Source organism: Homarus americanus, unplaced genomic scaffold (genome assembly GCF_018991925.1).
Source record: "Homarus americanus isolate GMGI-L3 unplaced genomic scaffold, GMGI_Hamer_2.0 scaffold41027, whole genome shotgun sequence".
Taxonomy (NCBI): Eukaryota; Metazoa; Arthropoda; class Malacostraca; order Decapoda; family Nephropidae; genus Homarus; species Homarus americanus.
This window is the reverse complement of record NW_024745073.1, coordinates 6277710-6299330: the sequence shown is the minus strand read 5'-3', so window position 1 is coordinate 6299330 and position 21621 is coordinate 6277710. Positions and strand designations below refer to the sequence as shown.

Here is a 21621-nt window from a genome sequence, read left to right as displayed (position 1 = left end):
CACACCAACACACACGTAGAGGAGCTTAAGAGAAGGGTGGTGACGTGACTAGACAGGTCAGGTCAGAAAAAAAGGGACCCACAAAATAACTATCATACATCTAGATCAAAGGTTTTCAAAGCATTTTTAACCTTGGGCCACTGACAAATAAATATATATATATATATATATATATATATATATATATATATATATATATATATATATATATATATATATATATATATATATATATATATATATATATATATATATACAGTATTACCCCGCTTAACGCGCTTTCACTTAACGCGTTTTCGCATATACGCGGTGCCTTGCCAAAGCTGAACTTTCACTTAACGCGGCATTTTTCATCATATACGCGGTGAGTGTCCGGCTCGAGAGCTATTTTTAGATTCGCACCACCCCCCACCCGCCACCCTGCCTGACTGCCTGTTTTAGCTCATAAAATTCATACAAATTACCCAGCCAGAATATAATTTACATTGCTGGAATTCTTATAATTTGGTGATCATTTTGAATATAAACAACATATATTTTGCATTAAACATACAATTTTTAGATAAAAATTGTTCTCTAGGTAATTATGTTATCTTTTGTCCAAAATATATGACATTTATATTCAAAATATTCCTGGTCTTACAAGGAATCCAGCAATGTCAATTATATTATCCTAACTTTAGTTTGAGGTATTATTTATTAAAATTTAGTGGTTATCCCACACATCTCCTTGGGATGGTTGGTGGGGGGTGGGGGGGAGGGAGGGACCGACCGACCGACCATCTGTTACCCCTTGAAGAATTATTTTTTTTTTTATTAACTGAAGATATTTGTTTTAGCTCATAAAATTCATACAAATTACCCGGTCAGAATATAATTTACATTGCTGGAATTCTTATAATTTGGTGATCATTTTGAATATAAACAACATATATTTTGCATTAAACATACAATTTTTAGATAAAAATTGTTCTCTAGGTAATTATGTTATCTTTTGTCCAAAATATATGACATTTATATTCAAAATATTCCTGGTCTTACAAGGAATCCAGCAATGTCAATTATATTATCCTAACTTTAGTTTGAGGAATTATTTATTACTATACCTGGTTTTCCCCCAAAAATTTCTCAGAGGGAAGAGCCAGTGAGTGTAGTGTGAGAAGAGGGGGAGGGAGTTGAGTCCATTATTTGAATGGACATTAACTTGGCGACTGTATTTCTCTATTTCTCTTAAGTATTAATTGTGTGCATGTACCATCATAAAATTAAGATGTTATTTTTACTACAACATAGTTATTTGTCGTCAAAAAGTGGAGTTTGGGGGTCGGGCTGGGTTCTATTGGAATTAATCCCATATGTTCTGTTATTCACTTAACGCGTTTTCACTTAACGCGGGACCCTCTGGGTTCAATTGACCGCATTAAGTGGGGTACAACTGTATATATATAATATATATAAATATATATTATATATATATATATTATATATATATATATATTATATATATATATATATATTATATATATATATATATATATATATATATATATATATATATATATATATATATATATATATATATATATATATATATGTAATTATGTTATCTTTTGTCCAAATATATAGACATTTATATTCAAAATATTCCTGGTCTTACAAGGAATCCAGCAATGTCAATTATATTATCCTAACTTAATCTGAGGTATTATTTAATACTAAATGTTAAAAACTCTTGAATGGAGGATTGGTGGGGGGTGGGGAGGGTTGGGACTGACCATGCGGGTTGGAAGAGGGGGAAGGCAAGGTGGGGTAATTTTGATTGACAGATAGTGTCGAAGAATATTTTTTTTTATTAACTGAAGATATTTGTTTAGCTCATAAAATTCATACAAATTATCCGCCAGAATATAATTTACATTGCTGGAATTCTTACAATTTGCTGATCATTTGGAATATAAACATCATAGATTTTGCATTAGACATAAATTTTAGATGTAAAGTTTATTCTGAGTAAATATGTTATCTTTGTGAAAAATATATGACATTTATATTCAAATATTCCTGGTCTTACATGAATCCAGCAATGTCAAATTATATTATCCTAACTTTAGTTTGAGGAATTATTTATTACTACACCTGGTTTTCCCCAAAAAATTTTCAGAGGGAAGAGTCAGTGAGTGTAGTGTGAGAAGAGGGGAGATGAGTCCATTATTTGAATGGGACATTAACTCTGGCGACTGCATTTCTTATTTCTCTTAAGTATTAATTGTGTATGTACCATCATCATAAAATTAAGATGTTATTTACTATGATAGTTATTTGTCAGTCAAAAGTGAGTTTGGGGGGTCGGCTGGGTTCTATTGGAATTAACTATGTTCTGTTATTCTATCTAAGTTTTCACTTAACGCGACCCTCTGGGTTCAATTGACCGCTAAGGGGTAACTGTATATATATATATATATATATATATATATATATATATATATATATATATATATATATATATATATATATATATATATATATATACATATATATATATACATATATATTGACCTCGCTTAATCTAACACCTCGGTTAACGTAATTTCGATTAATCTAACTGCCTTCCATAAGGATCTTTCAATTCGGTTAATCTAAAAAAATTCGCTAATCTAACTTCTTACGAACCGACTAACATGTTTTCGCTATAATTGACAGGGCAACCAGCTTTAGTATCAGTCCGCCAATACATTAATCGGTTCTAGGGCTTAAATTCCTTACTATTTTTGTGTAAATATCAAGAAGTTTATACTATTCAATAATTTTAAGTTTAATATTCAATTTTAGTCATTTTAACAATTATTGAACAAAATTGAAGGTAAAGTAGACTAGTTTATCATGTCATCCAGCTTTTTACACACAGCAAACAGGCCAGTCTCTGTTTTCACTCGGAGGTAACATCTTGCTTGAGACTCTTCAACTAAACGCTTTTTTTCTGTGTTTCCAAGCAAATTATTGGTCATTTTGAAACATATTTTATATATTGACAATATATAATGCAGTGCAGCTGATTTAAAGAAAATAATCTTGAATTAAACCAGAGAGCTAAAAATTCTAAATCCCATCATCATCATCATCATCCAGGAGCCTTCTACATACCCACCTCAAAGTAAGTGAACTTTTCACCATTTTTGTTGAATTTAGGAAATTTTCGTGAGCTGAACCACTACCCAAAAACCCATTGAACAATGGTTTTAAGTTAACTAACCAACCTTCTGGAACGGATTGAGTTCGTTAAACCGAGGCCACTGTATATATATATATATATATATATATATATATATATATATATATATATATATATATATATATATATATATATATATATATATATATATATATATATATATATATATATATATATATATATATATATATATATATATATATATATATATATATATATATATATATATATATATATATATATATATATATATATATATATATATATATATATATATATATATATATATATATATATATATATATATATATATATATATGGGCTGCCTGGCTTCATGTGCGTCTACCCAGTGGAGCGCTTAGTTGGTGTTTGGCTATCGTATCTTATACTGATCGTGCTGTGAACTTTCGTTATTATCGTATTTAATTGACTTTATAATGACTGGAAAGCATAAAAGTGAGAGTGCTGGTGGTGTTCCAAAGAAAAGGAGACAGGCAATTACTTTTGAGATGAAAATGAAGATAATAACACAGCATGGGAATGGAAAAACAGTAGCAACAATCTCACACGACCTAGGTTTCTCACACTCGACTATATCCACTATTCTGAAGGACAAGGAACGTATTCGTGATGTAGTGAAAGGAACAACACCTATAAAGGGAACTATAATATCAAAGAAAAGACAAGGTCCTATTCACAATATGGAAAAATTATTGGTGATATGGATAGAAGACCAGATACAGAAGCGTGTACCCTTAAGCCTTCTAACCATACAGGCTAAAGCAAGAAGCCTGTTCCAAAGCCTGAAGGAGCAGGCAGGAGATGAATGTGATCAAACCTTTACAGGAAGTCATGGGTGGTTTGATAGATTTAATAAACTCACAATGTTAAGGTGAGTGGAGAGGCAGCTAGTGCCGATGTTGGTGCTGCCGAAGCTCTTAAGGAGGAGTTAGATGAAGTGATTGTGGAAGGGAATTATTTTCCTGAGCAAATATTCAATGTGGATGAGACTGGATTCTTGTGGAAGCGCATGCCTGAGCGGACATACAGTTTTAAAGGAGTTAATGAAAATGAAGTTATTTCGGATATTAGTAACAAGATAGTGGAGTTATGTAAACAGTTGGAGTTAGAAATTGATAATGAAGATGTTGAACAGTTGGTTGAAAGTGTAGCAGAAGAGCTCAGTAACAAGGATCTTATTGAATTAGATGCACAGAAAATTGCAGAGGAAGAAGAGAGACAAAATGTAGAAGAAGAACCTGCACCCCCCAAAAGGTTTTCAGTGAAACATATGGCAGAGGCATTTGCTACAATTAATAAAGGAATGCAAATGTTTGATGGCATGGATCAAAATTATGAGCGTTATGCCAAAGTTGACAGAATGGTCCAAGAGTCACTTGCTTGTTACAGGGAGATTTATAATGAAAAGAAAAAGCAAACTGTGCAGTCTAAATTGGACATCTATTTCAAGAAGTCCCCCAGTGCTGTCTCCTCATGCCCCACTAGTGCTGCCTCTTTACTCCCTCAAGATGATCCAATACCTTCAACCAGCAAGTTTCCACAGCACATAAACCTGTCTGAAGAAAGCAACATTGATGACCCACCCAGCCCTGTCTCCTCTTCTGCTTCATCCAATTAATATAGTCTCCATGTATCCTGTAAATAGAAAATTATGGGGGCCCTGTGTGCATTCAGCTGACTACATTTAAGGTAAGTGCTCAGTCACACTGTATCCATTCTTCATTATTTATTGCTTTTACTGTACTGTATCCATTCCTCATTATTTATTACTTTTAGTGTGCTGTATTTCATTGTAGATTTTTTTTTTTTTTAATTGAAATTTTTTTTTTTTTTTTTTTTTTTTTTTTAATCTATGTCAGACTTACGACCTGGATTTGGGTTCCAAACCCCGTCGTAAGTCGGGGAGCACCTGTATATATATGGGAATGTACTAAAGGGTTTAGCTGGGTTTGTAGGTTGATGAGGAAAATAGATAGTTGGTCATTAAATCCTATTTCGATGCTAAGCCTATAGCCAAATAGCTCTGGTTGTGCAACTCACGTTTGGCATTTAGAACAGACTGCCCCAATAACTGATCTTATAGTCTTACATTCCTCCCCTTCATGATTGTTTAAAAGGGTGAATTGGAAGCAATGGTTGTCCTCTAGAGGCAAGAAGTCTAAAATACAGTCACGTCTGCATTCCCACTAGTACACACATAATGCACTTTTAAGTGTCACAAAGCCATAAATAAAGAGTGATTAGCACAAATTGTGGCTGAGTAGAGATGCACAGGGATAATCTATTGATGAAATGAGTGTGCACACAGGATTACAGGTAGATGTGTAGGAATGTGAATGTGAGGCATACTGGCAGGCAGAAACTCTGTATCACATGGGTCAGGTCTTGTTTCAAGTGTTAATCCATTTTATGATCAGAACCAACAGTAACACAAGAAAAGAAGCCTGAAGTGAAAATCAGAAATGTGCTGCAGTATTTACCATTTATCAAATATTTGTACTCTACAATTTAACTGTTTTTTGACATTTGTCCTTTGGTTGAATATTGTTCATTATCTTAATTTTTTTTATGGTGATTGTCTTAATAATAAAGAGAAAACATGAGTCAATATGATTTTTTCAGGTGCCTTATATGTGGAAAACTGCTCTGTAGAACGTATAGTGACAGATGAAGTACCACACTCACAGATTGTCCCAAGAGTCACATATATTGAAACCTCCCAGGGTACCATCCATTGTGAATATTTTGTCAACACTTCTGGAATGGTAAGTTATATTACGTTATAGTACAGTGCATACAAATTACAGTGACATCCCCATTAACTGGAACAATTAGTGCAGAGCAATTCCGGGAATGAGATATTCCCGGGTACCGAGATGACTCTCAAAGCCGGAAAAAATCCCTCGACCCCGGAATTTCCCGGAATTCTCCGGGTAACGGAAAAATTTTCTCGGAAGTTACAGAAAATGCGCCTGATTTTCATCTCTTAAACCTGGAAAAAACTCATCCATCCCCGGAATTTTCCGGGTACAGTAGGGTCAGGATATATAACGACTTTATATAAAAAAAAAATTTATATCATGGGCTACCAAAATTATCGACATTTTCTTATATATAGCGATATTTTATTTTATTTCAGGCGCCGTGAACAGAGTCTAGGACTGCTTTTAGTATCCTGGTGGTCCAGCGGTTAGCGTTCCCCGGTCACAGTCATGGGCTCGTGGGCCGTGGGTTCGAATCCTGGCGGGTTGAGGTGTTGATGTAGAAGTCCGCCTGTTTATTGGGCTAATGAAATATATATACTGTATATATATATATATACAGTATTACCCCGCTTTACATGGTTTCACTTTCCGCGATTTCTCATTTACGCGGTACCTTGCCAGAACCGGACTTTCACTTTCCGCGGTGCATCTAGGGTACTCATATACGCGTGAAGTATAATTTTTTTTTTTTTAATTTAGTTCATAAAATTCATACAAATTACCCGGCCAGAATATAATTTACATTGCTGGAATTCTTACAATATGATGATCATTTTGAATATAAACATCATGGATTTTGCATTAGACATACAAATTTTAGATCTAATGTACTAATTTGGTTTACACAAAGCAAGTATTTTATCTTTTGTGCAAAATATATGAAGTTTACATTCAAAATATTCCCTGACCTGCAAGGAATCCAGAAATGTCAATTATATTATCCTAACTTAGTCTGAGTTATTATTTATTACTAAAAATGTAAATTACTATTTTCTCCCAAAGCTTCTCTGGTAGGGAGGGAAGGTGGGGGGTGGGGGGAGGGAGGGAGGGACCGACCCAGCTAGGGCCGAGTATTTTGATTGACAGATAGTGTCCTTGAAGAATATTTCTTTGTTTATTTAATGAAGATATATGTTTTAGCTCATAAAATTCATACAAATTACCCAGCCAGAATATAATTTACATTGCTGGAATTCTTACAATATGATGATCATTTTGAATATAAACATCATGGATTTTGCTTTAGACATACAAATTTTAGATCTAATGTAATAATTTGGTTTACACAAAGCAAATATTTTATCTTTTGTGCAAAATATATGACGTTTACATTCAAAATATTCCCTGACCTGCAAGGAATCCAGAAATGTCAATTATATTACCCTAACTTTAGTCTGAGGTATTATTTATTACTAAAAGTTAAAAATCTAGTTTTTTCACCCAACATTTCTCTGGTAGGGAGGGAAGGTGGAGGGTGGGGGGTAGGGTTGGGACCGACCGACCGACCATCTGGCTCGGTTGGAAGAGGGGGGAGGCAAGTTGGGGTACTTTGATTGACAGATAGTGTCGTGAAGAATATTTTTTTTTTTTATTAACTGAAGATATTTGTTTTAGCTCATAAAATTCATACAAATTACTGGACCAGAATATAATTTACATTGATGGAATTCTTACAATATGATGATCATTTTGAATATTATATTCTCCTAACTTTAGTCTGTGATATTATATAAGATAAAACCTTTTAGCCTAAAACCACTAAACCCTGGCTGGCAAGATGGGGGGGTGGGGGGGGGCGGGTGAGGTGATATGTTTGACAGTTGATGCCAAGGTCTAGTGCTTATATATTTATCTGTCCTTAAGAGTGACTAAGTTTTTCTCTTTTAAAATGTCACTGAACTGACATGGGAGAATATAATTAACATTGCTGGGATTCTTGTAAGATAGTGATTAGTTTGAATATGAAACATGCTATAGTTTGCAATACACATACAAATTCTAGCATTAGTACATTTTAGTACAAATGACTAAATTTTTTATCTCTTGTGCAAAATATATGATGTCTTTATTCAAATTATTCACTGTCTTGCAAGGGTTGCAGCAATGCAATTTATATTCTGCTAACTTTAGACTGTGCCATTTTATGTCAAGTTTAGTCACTTTTTTTGGCCTCCCGAACCTAACCCCATTTTCCCCATTGATTACCTGTATTTATATATTGCAATTTAGTATAAAGTGATCCCTCAGTTAACGAACGCCTCGGTTAACGAAATTTCGGTTAGCAATTACCTTCCATAGGATTCTTCACTTTGGTTAAAGAAAAAATTTTGGTTTATGAATTCCTTACGAATTTTTCCCAACATATTTTCGCTTGCATTTGGCTGCTCACCAGCTGTAGTATTAGTCCGCCAATACAGTAAGCAGTTCTAGGGCTTAAATTCGTTACCATTTTAGTAAATATCAAGAAGGTTGTACTATTCAATCATTTTAAAAGTTTTATTTTAAATTTTTTAGCCATTTTAACAATTATTGAACATAACTGAAGTACAGGAAACTAGTTTTTTGCGCGCCAAACGGCCACTCAACACACCAAGCTTGGCATCAGTTTGTTTATCGGTTCAGAGGAAGGAACATCTTGTTTGAGACTCTTCAACATAAACGCTTTTCTTCTGTTTCCAGTCAAATTATTGGTCATTCTGAAATTTATTTTACATATTGACAATATATAATGCAGTGCAGTGTTGATTTAAAGAAAATAATCTGGAATTACACCAAGTGAACTAATATTTTATGGGTGAAATGGCGGCATGGGGCGACTTCTCTTCCACCCCAATGCCTTCTCCTCTCCCTTCTCCTCCACCCCCACTTCCTTCTCTTTTCCCTTCTCCACCTCCCACTTCAAATTGACATCAGCATCATCATCCAGGAGCCTTCTACATACACACCTCAAAGTAAGTGTACTTTACTGCATTTTTTATTTTTACTTAAGGTAATTTTCGGTGAGCTGGAACCAATTAACCAAAAACCCATTGAAACAATGGTTTCAGTTAACGAACCTTCTGGAACGAATTGTGTTCGTTAACCGAGGGACTACTGTATAGTGAACATCCTTACATAAGAAAATAAGAACATAAGAAAATAAGGAGTCTGCAATAGGCCGGTTGGCCTGTGCATGGCAGCTCCTGTCGAGAGTTACTACCACTCTCTATTATCCATGAATCTATCTAGCCTCCTTTTGAAACTTTCCAGAGTTCCAGCACTTACTACAAAGTTGCTAAGCTTGTTCCACTTGTCCACCACCCTATTTGTGAACCAGTTTCTTCCTATCTCCCTTCGAAACCTAAACTTATCCAACTTAAATCCGTTGCTCCGAGTCCTATCCTGCTCGGATATTATAAGAACTTTATCTATATCCCCTTTATTGATTCCTTTCACCCACTTAAATACTTCTATCATATCTCCCCACACTTTTCGTCTTTCTAGGGAATGCAAGTTAAGTTTCTTTAACCTATCCTGATGTGGAAGGTTTCTAAGTCCCGGAATTATTTTCGTCATTCTTCGCTGCACCGACTCTAGTGAATTGATATCCATTCTATAATAAGGGCACCAGAACTGAACCGCATAATCGAGGTGGGGCCTGACTAGCGCAAGATATAGTTGCAATAAGACCTGTGCACTCTTATTGCTTACGCTTCTAGATATAAAACCCAATACTCTGTTTACCTTATTTCGAACATTAACGCACTGTTTTCTAGGCCGTAGGTCTGGGCTTACAAGTACCCCTAGGTCTCTTTCACAAGTCGACTTCTCTAGGTTGATGTTGTTTAGGCTTTATACATTGTCAGTATTTGTTCTTCCAATATTAAGTACTCTGCACTTGCTGGTGTTGAATTTCATTTGCCATTTTTCAGACCACCCCTGCAGTTTATTTAGACCTCCTGTAATGCATTTGCATCCTGCCCTGAATTAATCTGCCGCCCTATTTTGGTGTCATCCGCAAACTTGCTTTTGTCCTTGGACCCTATCTCGAGATATATCCCGACCCTACTGTATCGAGAAAATTTTCCGGAAAATTCTGGCTTTGGGAATGATTTTCTGAGAAAATTTGAATTCCGGCTATCAGAGAGTTTCGGGTTTGAGGGATTCCTGCTAACAGAGATATTACGGTATATACATTGTTTTGATGCGCAGTATATTGGATATTTCCTCTCTTTTTTTTGGCAGTAAGATTTATGCCACCTGATCAGTCAATCAATGTTGATTAAGTTCAATGTCCTAAACCTCATTTGTGTATTGACTTCCATTGAATAAAAAAAATGGGTGTACATCATGCATATGGTGAAGGTGTGGATTTGGTCTACCAGGGAATTTCATTATCTTTTTTTATAGTAGGAAAAGTGTCAGTGTGTAGGCATTAGAACTGGGGGATGGACCTTTTTGTTTTGTAATTTACTGGGTATTTAGTATAGTATACAACAGAATACACTGTACTTGTACAGTACAGTAGGAGAGATACAAAAAATACAATCCATAATGTAAAATAGTTGTGAATTGTTATCCCTGAGTTATCTTTTTTGCAATACAGTACACCTTTTCACATATACGTTGAGACATTGTTATATACCTATTTGACATATTTCATAACCGAATGACAGAACACATATCGAATGACATTCTAAAATAACTGTTCTTTCATGCTAACAGAAATGATTGACAAAGGTTATGAAATTGACAGACGTGAATAAACCAACAGTCTGCATATGAAAGGTTTAATTCTAACAAATATAATGTAACGTTACATTAGTTAGGTTACATTAGGTTATAACCTAACAAAACTCGATTGAAACATTGATTTAACTATTTTACTTAGAGAATTTAATTGTTTCGTGAATTGCCAGATTATGCAGTTTGTCTGTAGCATATACGGAATTAATCAATGAATTATTGACATCAAAGAGTATTATATTTATGTAACCTTTGTACATGGTTATATCCTCACAGTGGGCTCGCAAGTTGGGAGAAAAGAGTTCACCAAAAGTCCGCATTCCAGTTTTTCCAGCTGAGCACTTCTATTTGCATACAAAGTAAGAAACATCAGAATTTTGTGAATATTTCTGAATGAATGTCATTAGTTTATGAATGCTTCTATCATTGTACATTGAAACCTCGCTAATTTTGATGTTATGTATATCTACCCAAAAATATGAGTTGAAAAACAACCATAACACCACAGCTTGGCCCAGTATTATGGTGGTTACAGTAATGAGTTTAACCTGGCTACAATGCCATGATTGATTAATATTAAGCACGATTATAACAGTAAACACTAAAAATAACAGTAAATCCAGTGAAATATGGCAGGGAGGGAGGAGAATTAAAAGAGCAGACAACGCTCTAACTAGTGATCACTCACTTAGTCCTATTGCCAGGCATACCATTAAAATAGGTATAGGAGAAATACATATCTTGTTGTCTAATTTGAAAGTGGTGATGGGCACAGTGATAAACAAATTATGTAAACCATGCATTTACCCACAATAATATAATAAGAAACAGTGTATCATTACTGGAGCGAATGAAATAATATTCCCCAAAACAACAAATGATAATTCTTGGTCACCTGTGTCCCGCTTGCTGACGCCTTGGTCCCTTGAAATTTTGCGGACATGTCATCTGAGGACAAATTTTGTCCAAATTTTTTTTTCTTTTTTAATTACAGTACAGATATTTTATTTTATGGATTATTTTGGGGGGGGGGGGAAATAATTTCGTCCGGCTTAAGCAATATCCGCCCCAACAAGGTTTTACTGTAGTTTGCCTTGATTTAAAAGCATTTATAGATGGTAGTTTTGCAAGTGGATATCATAGTACTGTAAATAGATAAGGGATGAAACTCCTTTATTACCATAAACTGTACTGACTGTAACTTCACTGTGTACCTGACTTTTGTATGTTCATCCTGTGTGCCTCTATGACCGGAGTGATCCTTAATTATGTACCTGACTGACCTCTTATGAATTTTCAGGCCAGTATTGGAGGCATTAGAGGAGCTACCAGTTGTTCGAGATTACGATTCACACACGTTTTGCCTCACACGCAACCAGCAGTATATTGTGGGAGGCTTCGAGCACGAGGCCAAGCCAGCATTTGAGAATGGCATTCCTCACAACTGGAGGGAATCTTTGAAAGGAGATGATGAACACTTCAGTAAGTTCTAAGACAGATTGTTGATACGTATATGTTAATCAGGAGATAATGTACTCTTCAATAAACTCAGAGAAACTAGTGGGAAAATAAGTTATTTTTTAAGTTGGAAAACACCAGTGGTTTGTTGTTACATATTACTGAGGAGGTGATCAGCATTTAACTAAGGTAATACATTTTATAGTGCATTGATGTATGTAACTATTGGGGTGAAGTGTACTTTATTAAATAAGATAGAATGTACAATAGTCTGTTGGTGCTGCAAAGGGCTTAATAATCTGCCACTACTATGTCACCTTTTGTTTTGTAACGACCATTGTTTATATCCGCCAGCACACATGTCCAGTACAGCAGAGTTTTGGTTGTAAGGATTATTAAATCTTCTTTTTGATTGATGATATAGACACCAAGTGAATACCTATATTGAATTAAATGAAACTCTAAGATTAGAGTGCATAAAACCTTCCAGAAACAAAAGTACTTAACTGGTACTTATACTGGAGTAGTGAGTCATATACCTGTATTTTACTCTCTTGGTAAGAATAATTCTGTTAACCATCATATTTGATGAACTGGCACCTTCCATGCTGGATGACCAAGATTTTACTGTGTATTGAATGTTTTGCAATAGAGTAGTTAATTTTCTATGTAAATCGCTTCTTGCTTCGATGTCGGTTGGCTGGGATCATGGACAACACAGGAGTTCATTTATTTGCTATGATTTCAGTTTTGATTCGTACAGTTTCAGATGAAAGTTCTCACTTCAATCAAGGTGAATGGGGTAAAGTCTGCCCACCCTTACTGGACGACGGTACGCTGTCCAGCCATCGCCACCCTCCCTCCCTACACACACACTCAAACAAGCACCCTCACAGTTCAACTATCAAGCTCTCCCATTTCTCAATAAGGTCAAGGGAAGGATGTCATTGCTTTTTAAATAAATTCCCGAAACAATTTACTCAATTAAATTTTACTTTATTTGACATAAGAGGTTACAACGTTATCAGATGATCACGACATAGTGCAGAGTATGTTTTGGTGGCTCGGGTTCACAACAATGTCAGAATCCTCCAAGCTGTATTGTCCCTCAGAATGGTAGCCAGAAAACTAGGCATGAATGTGAGGAATAATATGGTTCATAAGAGAATGCTTTATCATCCTCCGTGTTTATTGCCTTATCATGGGGTCTACTGCATGTAACCTTGACTTGATCCCTACAATGGATGACATGATGTGAGTATAGCTGACAAACTGTATGAGTGACAATATAAAAGTGTGTCACAACAAGAAGTTGGTCACAACACTGATTGATTAGTGTTTGATGGAAAAATTAAGATAAAAGTAGCATGACCATACAGTATTGTATTATTAGTTATACTCGGATAGGTAACCATAAATGCTGCCTACTTAATGTTTTATACAGTACACTCATTATCTTCATAGATAAATTTACAGTTAAAAAATAAAACAGTGATTCAATCAATCTATTCTTTAGATTACATAAATTTTGCAAAACACATATTGTCAGCAAAATTATTCAATCAGTAACCAGTCCAACTGTCCTGTAGCCTGTGTGGCATGTGTATAGATATGTACATACCAAGATATGTGAACACGCCTGACACCAGGACTCTTGTTACCATTCATTGTACCATTTATTCACATGTCTGTATTACTACATATTATTATAGCATGTCTGATGTCCATGCTTATGTCTAATGCCTATGTTCATTTACTATGTCCCGATGTACTATGTCTGTACCGCGCTAGTCGAGTAATTAGAAGACCTCATTTATTGTCCTAGGAATGTCTAGCAACTCCCCTTGCCTGGCTAGCTAATTTCCCTCAGATCGGCCTCGGCCTGCCTATGGTCCGGGGTCCCTAGTAACCGCTCCTGTATCGGTTGGCTATCACGCCCAATCTTGTACACTTGTTGAATATATCTACTGCTCGTGCCCTGGAGTTTCAAGAACCTTGTCTAGGATTACATCCACCACACCACAGCATGGATGCCACAAGGTGCTTGTTTGAGTGTGTGTGTAGGGAGGGAGGGAGGAAGGTGCTGGCTGGACAGCGGATCCGTCGTCCAGTAAAGGTGGGCGGACTTTACCCCATTCACCTTGACTGTAGTGAGAACTTTCGTCCGGGACTGCACATACAGTTTTTCAGTCTACAGTCATTTGTATGGTACAGTTTTGAGATGTAAATCTTGGTTTTCAATACCAGCATTGTTAATGTAACTTTTGTTTCTCCCTCAAACAAGCCTTTCTGCATCCATTAATAAACACCTATGACTTTGTTTATTGTAGTCACAATTTGTCTTTCTGTTCTGTTTCCTTTATTTTCATTGAAGGCTTTATTAGTTTTTACTTTATCTTTGTTTTATTCCTTGCAGGACCCATTTGTGAGGCAGCAGAGCACCGCTTCCCCATATTGAAAGATTTTCAGTATCAGCCTCTAGTCAATGCACCAGACAACTTTACACCTGATGGAAAGTGGATTTTGGGAGAAACACCCGAGGTACTGACTGGTATACAGAGTCACATGAGAGATCATTACTATTCTCTCACTTTTATTGACTCAATGTTATGAAAATGACAACCCATGTAGAGCTACCACAGTCATGATTGTTACTGCTGCACAATAAAATTATTGATTTTCTTGGCAGAATTTATATCCATTGTTCTTCATTGTACATTATTACTGAATTTGGTCACTTTCTTTTCAGTCTTTAATCTTTTTTGTTCTCCCACATAATTGGAAGGGATCAAGGAAAACATTAAGTTTAGAGAGAGGACTCATTTCTTGTCTTTCTCACGAGGAGTACAAGAAAAAAAAAGCAGGAGAGATTTGAGAAAACAAGTAGAACCCCCCTCATACACACACACACACACATACACCAACTCACTCACTCACTCACTCTCTCTCTCTTTCTTTCATATAATGTCAATAGATAATCTCCATACTTATTGTAATGCATCATAGCAATACCCTGTGCATAGATCATGTGTAATATTTTGTTGTAGATGATTTTACATGAATTTAAATCAGCATTTCCTTGATGGCAGTGATTTTTTTTAGATTAATTTTCTATTCACGCAATATCTCTAGAATTAGAGACCTCTTGTACCCAAAGGAAAGGCTCGTCTTAGCATATTTACAGTTGATTATGAAATAGATTTACTTATGGATGGCTCCTCTTCAGATAATTAGTTAACAGTACTGTATTCAGAACTCAAGGACTGAGCTGCCATTTTCCTTCTCTTGACATTACAGTTTGAGAGCACTTGTCCTTGGTTTCACATACTGTGTAGTCCTGACAGAGCTTATTCTATTTTATTGGCATTGTTTAGACCTACAGCAGAATTTCAATTACTGTCTTATTAAAATTATTTTCCTACATTACAGATTGATAATTATTTTGTGGCAGTTGGAATGAATGGCAACAGTTTACAAGGTGCCGGGGGTGCCGGGCAGGCTATAGCAGAGTGGATTATGTATGGTTCATTAGCGACAGAAATGTTGCCTTTTGATGTAAGACGCTTCATCGATCTTCACAATAATCGACGCTACCTTAAAGAAAGGACGAGGGAAGTGGTGGGCAGGTAAGCAGAGTTTTATAGGGTGCTCTTCATTTGTTGAATTAATTTTGGGATATTTAATAAAACTATTAAAATTAAAATAATGATGCAATAGGGTAATGACAAGATATTTAGGCTGGTGGTATCACAGTTACGCAACCCCGTTAACGATACAATCTTACATAAATTTAGAAGTTTGCTGTTTAAAGTAAAACATACCAGAGATGTAGAGTTAGGATAGTCTTTACCACATGTTAGGAAATGGCATCTGATAGATATTGTGAATTTTTTCTTCTACAAGGATTTATAATTTTTTTTTTTTTTCAGGCACTATGAAATTCTATATCCAATGCAGTGTGAGTACAGATTGGCAAGAAAGTTACGATGTTCCCCCATCTATAGTGAACAGGAAGCTCGAGGGGCTGTTTTTGGAACTCGCATGGGCTTTGAACGACCTTTATATTTTGACAATACACACAGTAGTAAGCTGATCCAATTCAATTATATATATATATATATATATATATATATATATATATATATATATATATATATATATATATATATATATATATATATATATATATATATATATATATATATATATATATATATATATACAGTATATATATATATATATATATACTGAAAATATGTTAACACTGATAATTATGTAAGACAGGATCTTTTAACCATGTTATGTCTACTTGAGTTTCAGCCATGGCTGTCACTCCCTTTGATGTTTACCTACATTTTGCAAGTCTTATCTCTATTAGCTATTTCTTTAGTCTTTGTTATTCAATGGGATTTCAGGATCAATCTCTCAAATTTGCATTCAGCACATTAGTTTTAAAAAGAGGTATATCTAAATTGCTCATGTTGCTTGTGTTTTGTTGCTTGCATAATGGTGCTTGTTTTTCATTGCTTGTGTTTTGGTACTGTCTTTGTGGTACTATTATGTTTCAATTAAAGTTATCTTATTCTAATTAAATCATGAAAGGTAAAAGTACAGTACACTCTTGATTTAACGGAAGGAATTTTTTCCGTTATTTTTCACTCGATTTAGTGAACTAGGTCGCTAAATCGAGCTTAATTCCGTTAATACGCTCACACCTACGGAGACACCTCAGACACATGATATGTACATAGAAACATTAGAAACATTGTTCATGGCTTATCTTAAACTAGGGAGTTCGGTGTTTGTTTTCAAATTTTTCTATCATTTCCAAACTTGTTTCCAATTGATAGCCTCACTCTTTTGACTTTCTCCTCCACACTATTTCTTTTCTGAGACTTCCAAGACTTTCAGCATGATATGTAAGCAGTAGTTAGTTGATCAAGTTGTAGACCTAGAGGCAGCAGTGAACAACACACACAGTGGTGGCAGGACACAGACTGAGCGGATGTAAACACACCCAACCCACCAAGTGGCGCACTTGGTGCGGAATTTAATGGAACTAGCTCACCAAATCAAGCGAAAATAACAGAAATTCGATTTAGCGGAAATTTAAGGGAATCACACTAGTTCGCTAAATCAAGCGAAAATAACGGAAATTCGATTTAGCGGAGATTTTTATTTAAAGGAAAGGGGTGGCTCGAATTAGTTCGTTAAATTGGAAAAATGCTGTACCGTATATCACGGCCTATAAGGCGGCGGGGTGCATAAGACGCCCCCCCCAAATTTCCATTTAAAAAGTAGCTTTTGAGCTCTATTTGCTGTATAAGACCAGTACCCCAAATGTGACACTTACCCACTGACTCAGTAGTCCTTTACCAACCATCCTTGATTTTTTAAAATAAGGCCAATTCACTTCAAGTAATGTCATCAAATTATACCCGCTGGTGTAGTGTAAACACTAGTGACGTCACTGAAGCGTGTTGGGAGTGTTCCCTCGTCTCGGTGGTGTGACTATTTATACAACATGTGGTTCAACAGCAACCACCGTATTCTAATTGTGGTGTTTCATTAGGATTTGAGTGAAAAAGGTTACCAGTATGTACTTACTACATACATTTATTACACATATATATATATATATATATATATATATATATATATATATATATATATATATATATATATATATATATATATATATATATATATATATATATATATATATATATATATATATATATATATATATATATATATATATATATATACTGAATATACTATGTACAAAAAATGAATGTTCAATGAATTATTTATGGTGCATTAGGGTACTGGTCACTTCTGATGGGCTATAAATAGCCTTCTTTATCTCCCCTACATCTCACCCTGAGCCAGACGGAAGGGTCTTGGTAAATAACATGTTTGCTTATTTTCCATTTACTTTAAATAGATTTACCGAATTATTTGTTTTATTTATTTATTTATAATATACTGTAATATATTAAACACACTGTAATTATTTTCTTTAATTTATAAACTGTTTTGCGACAAAGGAATGTTCTCCAGTAGTGTTTCATTAGGATTTGAGTGAAAAAATATTACGTACTTACACAATTGTTCCTCTTACTTTGACAACACAACATACATACAGTATATTATTTCTCAGTTTTGATCTTTTTTTTTAATTTTTGTATTTATTTATAGTTAGTTACTTAAAATAAGGCCAATTCACTTCAAGTAATGGCATCAAATATTACCAGCTGGTGTAGTGTAAACACTAGTGACGTCACTTGAGCGTCTGTAATTAACCGTCGATAGTTTCAAGAATTAATGCACTCATTTACTGAATATTCTTTGGAAAAAAATAAAATTTAAATCAATTATTTATAGGAGATAAATATTATTATGAGTAAATATACCGATACCGGTATGCATTACTGACCACCTCCACGGCTCCTCACTGGCAAATGGGGGGGGGGCGTGGGGAGGGGTGTGTGATGATAGCTGTGTTTATTATAGGGGTATAAATCTCTTTTACGGTATGTTAGACAGGTTTATAATACATTTTTATTATTTTAATATACCGGTAATCTTAATTTGAATCCAGCTTGCCAAACGTAAGTTTCAGTATAAAATAATTAGTTGTAAGACCTTGTGAGTGGCTTACGATGTTTTCATCACCACTCTTGACACACTAAACCACAATATTTAAGAGGTAAGAATTTTAAACTTGGTGGTTTAGACGACCCCCTAACTTTGGGCAGATTTTTTTAATGTTCAAATTTCGTCTTATAGGCCGTGATATACGGTATGTGGTAACTGAAGCTATGCAGATTATAACTCGTAAGCACCATCCCAACCAAAACCTTTTTTTGTTTCTATCCCATTGTCTTCCTACACCTATTGCCTCTTGATTCTCAGGCCGAGGGAGCATGAAGTAATAGTATGTCGGGTCAAAAATCCCATTTTTGTAAGGGATTGTCGGCCATAATTCAGCAGTAATGGAGTTAGGTCTGCTATCGATCATCTCCCCATTTGCCGAGATGCTTCAATGGTAGTGTGTGGTGGATGATGTCTAGGGAACCACATGGACGCTCAGCCAATGAGAGCGTGCGTCACATGCCTTTTCGGCCAATCAGTGGCTGCCTCCCTCCATCCCTACATGGGAGTGAGAGTCTTAACCTCTGCCCAGCAAGAAAACGTGGCTAATGTTTATGGTAATCGCATTTTCAGTATTGATAATGATTAGTTGTGATGTACACTTTCCCAAAAACGTATCGGCCCCCCTGGGCCTGATGTATTTGAAAATTAACACAATAACACATGCACAGCAGTCTCAGTTCGGTTGATATTTCTGATTGTGAGTTGCACTTTTCGTTCTTTCTTCTTGTACCTGATAATTACCATGATATCTGCAGTATACCTCCTATTCTCTACATAATGTACATAATGAAAGAGAGGAATTGTGATACCATATGCAAAACCAATAACGTCATGAGTAACCCTGTTGATTTATTCACCTTAGATATTATTTCAGCCCCTGGGGATGGGTTGCCAAATAGGAATATAACGTTACTATGTTTTCATGAACCAAGGTTACGATGGAATTGCTTCAAACAAAATATGAAACACTATGATTCGATATTACATTAATTTGCAAATACAGGTATAATAATTACAGGTGTATTATGATGCCATATCCAATTAAAATGACATTATGGTTCACTGCAATTTGATATTATTTCTACCTCAATTGATGAGGTAACAGTTCTGAATATAAAGTATCATCTCATGATTCATGCACGCAGAACATTATATGATACACACTACTAGACGATGTCAAGTCCTCCCATGGGATTGACAGTCACTATGCAGATATCACAGGCAACTTGAGGCAGTATCATCGCCCTTCAAGACATAACTAACAAACACTGATTTATAGCTATACTGTACTGTTATTCAGAAAGTGATATTTCTCCATGCCTGTGGGTGCAAGCTGTGTTTTCCAATGAGTCTCGGGTACAAGTGTTGGTCATGAATTTCCAGCAAAAAACACCCACTATTTAACTGCCGTTGATATATTTTTGGTACATTAATATCATTATATTATTCTCCAAAAGATGGAGCAAGGTGATTCACCATAATTACAACAAATGTCAGAAATAATAACTGGCTATCTCACAGATACTTGGAAGGCAGGCCTACCAACATAATGCAGGAATCACAATTAGTGATCGGAAATATTCGTCCATTGTGACACATTGTATCAGTGAGAAAAGGAGCCGATACTTTTTGGGGAGAGTGTACATGAGTATCCTATATAAAAATATTAAAATTTCATCAAAATATAATGCCTCTAAATTGCTAAGGTTATGATCATTTTCATGATTACTAATAATCATGACAAGATTGTTTTTTACATGTTTCTGATAATGCAGCATAATCCTGAGTACATTATCTTCAATTAGTTACATGAATGATTGTGCTATCACAATTAGTTCCAGAGATATAGTGAGTTCCATTTTCCAAAATTTTAGCCACATTTTCTGGTGTTTTTCTGTTTTGGCTCTTATGAAGTTATGGTCCACATAGCCTTATATTTTATATACTTCTGCCTTTCATAGTTACCTTAATAACAAAATATTGCGTTACCTTAATTTGCACAAAAACAATACACAGACACCCTGAGCATTTATACACACTCCTCTGTTTAAGTGCTGAACTCAAATAGTTCACTTGACCACAACAATGATGGTTAATATAATTTAATTATCTAGTGAATAAACTGAATGGAGTATACTGCTCCAGATATAGAGTGTGGCTTATCAGTCACTTAAATTTGTAGACTACCGGGGTACTGTATTTGCTTAAATAAGGGTTTAATAATATAGCTTAAGCTCATAACTCATAATCTGGATATAAATTTTCAGAAACAGATATGCCAGCACAAATGCCAGCTGGTTCCTTTAGAAAACCGTTTTTCATGGATTGTGTTCGTGAGGAATACCAGGCATGTAGAGAAGGTGTGGGTATCATTGATCTGTCGTCCTTTACAAAAATTAAAGTTACGGTAAGTTGTGCAATTTGAATTTGTTAGAAGTTAAACTTGAAGTGTTTGATATTGTTGATATGGTATCATTAAACTTTTCATTTCACTATGTATTTATGTTTGTAAGCAAACACCATATCCATACAGTATTTGTATATGTTTTAAGATGGAAAGTGACCATCACTTGTTTGTGCATGGCAATGAGCTTCTCACCTAAAGTTATCTACTTTATATATCTGTGCAGTATAAATAAATCTGTTTTATTGTATGTGTAATAAGTGTACTGTAGATACTCTACTGTTTGATCTATACAGTCAACCCTCACTTTACGCGGTTAATTCAACCCACAGGGTACCGCGGAAAGTGAGAAACGCGTA

At 35.0% G+C, this 21621-nt stretch overlaps 1 protein-coding gene across 12 annotated transcripts in view; it reads left to right on the top strand.

Moving 5' to 3' along the window:
* Positions 1-21621, top strand: part of LOC121878544 (pyruvate dehydrogenase phosphatase regulatory subunit, mitochondrial-like) — a 103276-nt gene that overhangs the window by 66416 nt on the left and 15239 nt on the right. For all 12 annotated transcript variants that reach the window (XM_042384842.1, XM_042384844.1, XM_042384834.1 and 9 more), the window contains 7 exons: positions 5873-6015; positions 11017-11099; positions 12041-12222; positions 14615-14739; positions 15628-15824; positions 16128-16282; positions 21126-21265. In XM_042384842.1, the coding sequence (XP_042240776.1) occupies positions 5873-6015; positions 11017-11099; positions 12041-12222; positions 14615-14739; positions 15628-15824; positions 16128-16282; positions 21126-21265 (1025 nt within the window). The remainder of the gene's footprint in view (positions 1-5872; positions 6016-11016; positions 11100-12040; positions 12223-14614; positions 14740-15627; positions 15825-16127; positions 16283-21125; positions 21266-21621) is intronic.